This window comes from Setaria italica, chromosome II, assembly GCF_000263155.2.
Source record: "Setaria italica strain Yugu1 chromosome II, Setaria_italica_v2.0, whole genome shotgun sequence".
Taxonomy (NCBI): Eukaryota; Viridiplantae; Streptophyta; class Magnoliopsida; order Poales; family Poaceae; genus Setaria; species Setaria italica.
In genome coordinates this window covers 42,748,627-42,755,177 of record NC_028451.1, presented here as the reverse complement: position 1 = coordinate 42,755,177, position 6,551 = coordinate 42,748,627, and the positions used below count along the sequence as shown (strand labels likewise).

At 51.9% G+C, this 6,551-nt stretch overlaps 1 protein-coding gene across 1 annotated transcript; it reads right to left on the bottom strand.

Annotated features, from left to right (window-relative positions):
- Window positions 1-1,257: 1,257 nt before the first annotated feature.
- LOC101771043 (polygalacturonase ADPG1) lies at window positions 1,258-2,691 on the bottom strand. The gene has a single exon (XM_004959682.1). The coding sequence runs from the start codon at window positions 2,689-2,691 to the stop codon at window positions 1,258-1,260; it is 1,434 nt and encodes a 477-aa protein (XP_004959739.1).
- Between the last annotated feature and the right edge of the window lie 3,860 nt (window positions 2,692-6,551).

Below are 6,551 nucleotides of genomic sequence, written 5' to 3'. Positions count from 1 at the left end.
GCTTTTGTGTTGTGCTTCAAAAGTTTCTGGTTATCCTGTACGCTATCCGTACTGTCTATCGAACCCTGCTCGGTCTGACTCTTATGTAGCCCGTAGGTATAAAACTTATGTTCTCTACATTTCAAGTGCTACTGATCTGAGTCTCAATTATGATGAGACTAAGACATGCTGTTACTAAACTCTGTGTATCAAGTATCATGTGTGAACTTGTTGGCTTTGTATATGCTGGTTGATGTTTTGGATAACTCGGATGATGTGGTAACACCAGAATACATATTGGTCAGCATTCAGCCATTCACGGTATCGTTTGGCAATGGTAGCTTTGTAATGTCATATTCTTGCCCTACATGTTCTACAATGTCTCAGGCGTTGAGATTGCGTACTGCTTTACAACTGTCTGAGCTTAAAGTTATTGGAGTTCAGGTATTCATTTTGCGATGGTTATGTCGTATATCTCTGTCGTTAATTGGGAGGCCAGTTAATGTATGGATTTATGTTATCCCATAACACACCATTCTAGTTAGCTCAGTTGGCAGAACCCCCTAGTTGAGAGGATGTACACCCAGGTTAGAACCAAAAATAAAAAGAGCAACAAAGAAAAAGGGTGGTACTTTGATTACTAAAGGGAGGAATTGTGAGAGCAATTTTGTGTTGTTGAGCGTCATGGTCGAATATGAGCATGCGTGTACTCTGCAAATTCGAAAGGTGACATCCCATGAGGCCATGACCATTACAAAGCTAAATTCTGATTATCCAAAATTGATCTATTTAAAACAGTTTTCATTTGAATTGCGGAATTGTACCATTTTGGACGTTAAATCTGCATCACTAGCTTGAAACGGGGCAAGCATAAAAAGAGCTCAAGATCAAAGTTCCACCGGCAATTCCATAAAATGGACTTTCATGTGATGTAATAGGAAAACAACGATGGTGGTGGCTGGAGGCGGTACTAAGGACGCTGCCAATACTATTAAATTTCTATGAAAAAAATATTTTTAATAGTAAGGACTAGAGTATGTACTTTAGAATGGTCTGTTTCTGTTGAAAAATAGTACATGTGATGTTTACATAACAACAATACGCAATAAGAAGAACACTGCATCTGCACGTCATATTTCGTTTGAGCACAGCCACGCAGCTGCTTCGATCTGGTTCCTCCGCGTCCTGGCCAGCATTCACCGGTGGCGTCCTGCCGTCGATTTCATCTTCCCTACCTCCATCACCGAACGTTCACCTGCATCTTTCGTATGTTGAGTTTCAGACATCTTCTTCAGATCCTAGCGGAACCAAATCCTCTTTGGTCGCCGCCGACGAGCACGGCGCCGGCGAAACGTTGCTCGTCTCGCCCAGCACGGCGTTCTCGCAGGTGCTCGTGGCGGCGTTCTTCTCGTCACCTCCCCTCGTCTTGAGTTCGATGTCCCGCAGCACGACGCCGCGGCAGGGGAAGGCCTCGCTGCAGTGCAGCCTGATGGCATCCCTGTTGACGCTGGTGCCCCTGATGTTGCTGAACTCCACGTTGCTGATCTCCACCGCCGCGGACTCCTTCTGGCTGCACGCCTTTGGCTTGGACGGGTCCGACGTCGTGCAGTAGTTCTGGTCGATGACGATGGGGTTCTTCACCTTGTCCATCACCATGTTGAGGAACTTGATGTCCCTGGCGTACCCCGTGCCCCCCTGCCACGTCTTGATCCTGGCCCCGAACAGCGTGCCCGACACGTGCGCGCCGTCGATGGTGACGTTGGACACCTCGGCCCTGGTGCTCCCTTTCCCGAGGCTCCCGACGCTGATCCCGTGCCCCGGCCCGCACTCGATCTTGGTAGCGTACAGGTTCGTCGTGCCCATGGCGATCGAGATGCAGTCGTCGCCGGCCTTGATCTTGGCGCCCAGGATGCGGACGCCGTCGCTGTGCGCCACGTGGATGCCATCGTTCTCAGGACTGTCCCCGGGCGACGCGATAGTGAGGCGGGACAGCGTCACGTCGCTGCAGAACTCCACCCAGAGGTGGATCTGCGGGGCGTTGAGCAGCTTTATGTTTTCCACCTTGAGGTGGTTGCACGACGAGAAGGTGAGCGCCGCCGGCGCGAAGGTGCACGGCATCTTGTGGTTCCGGCGGCACGAGTTCTTCCACGACGTCTTGCCCTTTCCGTCCATGGCGCCCTTGCCGGTCACCGTGAGGCTGTCGACGTTGCTGAAGCTTACCCAGTGCGGGTGGCCTTGCTTGCTCCAGCCCGACTTGTCCTCCGGAGCCACCAGGGTTCCCTCGAGCTTGAACGTGACCTTGGACTTGCACGGCCCCGACAGGCTGGTCTCCTTGACGAGGTAGCTCTTTCCGGCGGGGACGAGCAGGACGGCGGGTTGTTCTGAGGAGCAGGCCTGGGCCCAGGCATTCTGGAACGCGCCGGTGTCGTCGGTCTGACCGTCGCCTGTGGCTCCGAAGCTGCCGACGTCGAACTGGACGCCCTTTGTCGTCGCGTTCTTCGGGGGCTTGCTCTTCTCGCCGAGTTTGCGGTGCGCGTACCATGTGTTCGGGTAGCCATCAGCACTGCCCTCCGGCGCGTCCGTCGTCCAGAGGTGACGTCTTGGTGCGTTCCGGTGCGGCGACCGTGGCGCTGGACGTGCTTCGACGAGGGTGCCGCCAAGCAGCGTTAGGAGCAGCAGGCAAACCGTGGCGAGGAGCGAGCGCGAAGCCATGCCTGCGCTTGCGTCGAGCGATGCTCTGCACCCTCTGTGTTCTTGGAGATCGATCGGAGAAGAAGCGCAGGCGCTGGGCTTGGCTGCTGTGGTGGGTTGGTGCGGCCTGCAATTCCTTGTTTTATACCCCGTGGGGGTGCCTTGGTCTCCGACTCGCCGCCATGAATCTCCGTGTCGGAATCTTTGGCTTCTCGGAGTCGGTCAGTCGGACTCCACCCCCGCCGCTAATGTGCGCCGCTCCTCTGCATGAATCCCTCACGGACGACCTCCTGGAGGAGATTTTCCTCCGGATCGGCTCCCCTATGTAAGACGTAACAAAGACATGCTCACTATGTAAAGAGCCATCTGCTAAAAATAAGCTTTGTTGCAAGATTGTCTGTGGTTGCTGATGTTGCGGAGAAGTATGAATGATAGTGTGAGGATGACAGCAGAATTACTCTTGGAATCCAAAAGTAGGATTTCAATTGTTCAACTCGCTCTTCTACAGCAACAAAACTGTCGTTTCCCTTGAAAAGATTTCAACGATTCAACTGCTATTCTTTTTGACAAAAACAAAAGCTCATGCTTTCCCTGGAAATTACCCTGACTTTGTCAACATGGCATCTGCGTTCGTATTCATTTGAGCATTCCTTCAATTCTTTGGTCCAAGCAATATGAGCAGCCTCCTCATTCATTTTCACCAACCGAGAGAGAACGATCATCCTGCAATAGCAAAGTAACCTTTGCACGATTGTTGATACCACCGATTCACCAATGGCCCATGGATTCTAAATCCGAGCCAATACTTGTGCACAAGAAAGTTCAGAGGATAAAATGATCAAACATAAGCTGCAGCATCATTTATCTCTGAACTTTCTTATTGGCATGATTGCCCTTGTCACAACTGAAATTCAGAGATTTGCAACCAAATTGGATGACATTGTCATCATGGCATATTGGCATGATCACGGAGTTGAGTAGTTGACGAGGAAGGTTGGTATCTCCTCTCTTTCAAGTGGAAACGCGCAACATGAGAAGATGGGAGAACAGACGTCCACTTCAGCCCGCGCCACCGCCGTTCACGGCACGGGCGTCACCTCCGCGAGCTCCATGGACGCGAGCCTTACCGTATCTGGCTAATGGCGAGCTACAGACGCCAGCACGCTCGGACGCTCCACCGCCGGCGCTGCCGCGGGAGCTTCTCCACGGGAGACACGCCCGCGGGAGGGGGGCGCGCGCTATGGGCCGGAGGAAGCGGCTGGGAGCGCGAAATCGGAGGAGGGGAGCACGGGACGCACGGCGGAAAGGCTAGCGGTGGTCCCCGGGTGGCAGCGCGGCGTCGCCGGAAGCCATTGCCGCCGGCACCGAAGCTTTTGCAGAACAGCCCCTGGTACTTGCAAAATAGCCCCCTGGATCGCGATTATTGATCCGATTATTTGCATATTGACCCCATAGTTTTACAAATAACCCCCTTATTTGGATCGCGATTACTAGTCGCGATCCGAGTATTTGCAAATTGGTCCCTAACGTTTACATATAATCCCCTAGTTTGGATCGCAATTAATAATCGCGATCCGATTATTTGCATATAGACCCCGCTGTTTTCCAATGAACCCCCTTATTTTGGATCGCAGTTCGAATATTTTCAAATGGATCCTGATTTGGTATGTCTTCCTGGCTTCCTGCCCGTCCGCCGCCAGGCAGCACCGCCGCCATGCTTCCGGCCCGAATTGCGAAGCTCCATCCCCGTCTCCAATCCTAGCCGCAAGGTATTCGATCCGCTCCTCTTGACCACATCATCAGCACAGAACAGGAGGGGCGATTCGTCGGCGTCCGAGCCGAGACGAGCGAGCAGCCGCGGCTTTGGCTCATGCGGACGTCGGGAATGTCCGTAGCGCCGTTGAGAGCCGCCGGTGCGCGCTGATCTGTCCTGTCGCGTCTGGCAATGTCAACGCATCACAGGAGTAAAGACGGGAAGTATCAGGGGCGCCTTCGCTGTACCGGGATTAATGTGTGTAGTGTTGTGTGTGTGTGGCGGGCGCCGTTTGTGGGCCCAACCGTCAGAGAGTGAGAGCGAATGGGTTTTCTTGCTGTATCGTGTATGACAAGGGATCATCATCTTCATTCTCAAGAAATAGAACTCTGAACTCGTGAAGGAAACTTTCCTTGGCGATTTCCTATCTTCCCTTTCCGATCCTTCTCGTCCACTCACGTCGCCGGTGATCGCCGACGGCCAAGGGCCACGACAGTTGGTATCAGAGACGGGCTATCCTCGGCGTGCGCTCGCTGTTTCCGCAATACTCCGTCGATCTGAACCGGACTCAGCGCAGGCTTGTTGAGATCTCGGGGTTTGCCGCGCAGAACCGGCGACTCCGATTGATTTCCCGTCAGTCCTCGCTACCCCGGTTCGATTTGCGGGCGGGCAACACGGTGCCACCGAAACCTTCCGTGCAAACTCGCTTTGTCCTCGACGCCATGAACACGGCGGACCAGAAGGATACGGCGCGTTGGCAGCAGATGACAGACAGCATCGATCTGCTCTTTGCGCGCGTGACTGAAATTGGTCGCGTACAGGAGCAAATGCAAGTCAATCAGGAGCTGGGCGTCAAGGCAATGGAACAAGTATTGAAAGATCAGGCTATATTGTCCAAGCAGATTGCGGCGACGGGGAAGGCAGTATCGCAGCTCACCATGGACCGCGCAGGGGAGGACGACTTCGACGCGTTCTCTGTCAACTCCATGGGGTCCAGACCACCACAGCAATTTCATCCCCCACGCCCTCCTCCTCCACAACCCCCTAGTGAGACGCACGCTACCCGTTTGATGTTTGGTCTCCACCGTGGTACAGGTGACGGGCCACTGGGATACAAGAATGCAGTACCTAAATTGAATTTTCCAGAGTTCCATGGTCGGGATCCCAAGGTCTGGAGGCATAGGTGTGAGGATTTCTTCAAATTCTATAATGTCCCTGAACATCTCTGGATTACTACAGCTACTATGCACATGAAGGATAATGCTGGGAGATGGGTGGAAGTACAGAGGTTAAAAGGGGAGCTTAACACTTGGGAAAAGTTTATGAGTGCCGTGGAAACTAAATTTGGCGCCTATGATTATGTTCATGCCTTGACTGAACTCTTGGAACTCAAGCAAACAGGATCTGTGGATGAATATGTCTCTGAGTATGAATCCCTACAATTCCTCATTGAGATGCATAATACAGGCTATGATAAGATGTTTTTTATTACTCAGTTCACAAGAGGTCTCAAGCCTGAGTTAGCTGCTGTGGTTCAGTCTCAATTACCCCACACCATGGAAACAGCTGTTAGAATTGCAAAAGTTCAGGAACAATTGTGGGACAGAGGAAAGTTCAAACACTCAAAATTTAATTCAAGCTCCAGAGGGTACCTGAACACCACTACCAAGTATGATCAGAAACCACCGCCTGCTATTCCTTCTCAATTGAGTAAAGAGAGGCAAAAAAGGGATTTCTGTAAGGCAAACAACCTTTGCTTCTATTGTTCAGAGCCTTTTGAACCAACTCATCTTGCTAAGTGCACTAAGAGACCAAAACCACATCTGAATGCTCTTGTTGTGAATGATTTGGATGTGACTTTGACAGATGAAGTCTTGCAACAGCTAGAGATGGAGGATGCCTTAACTGCTGAGTTCTGTCACCTATCCTTGAATGCAATTGCAGGCACTGATGAAGGCGAAGCAATGAAACTTCGAGCATTAGTCAAGAATAAGGTCATGTTGATATTGCTGGACAGTGGAAGCTCTCACAGTTTTGTCAGTTCTTCTTTCCTCCAAAAATGTGGTGTCCAACCTACACCAATGCAGCCTAAGCAAGTGAAAGTGGCCAATGGGGAGACTCTGCTAAC

What these genes read in the sequence shown, in the direction of transcription:
- LOC101771043 (XM_004959682.1), bottom strand. Translation starts at nt 2,691, where the DNA reads ATGGCTTCGCGCTCGCTCCTCGCCACGGTTTGCCTGCTGCTCCTAACG.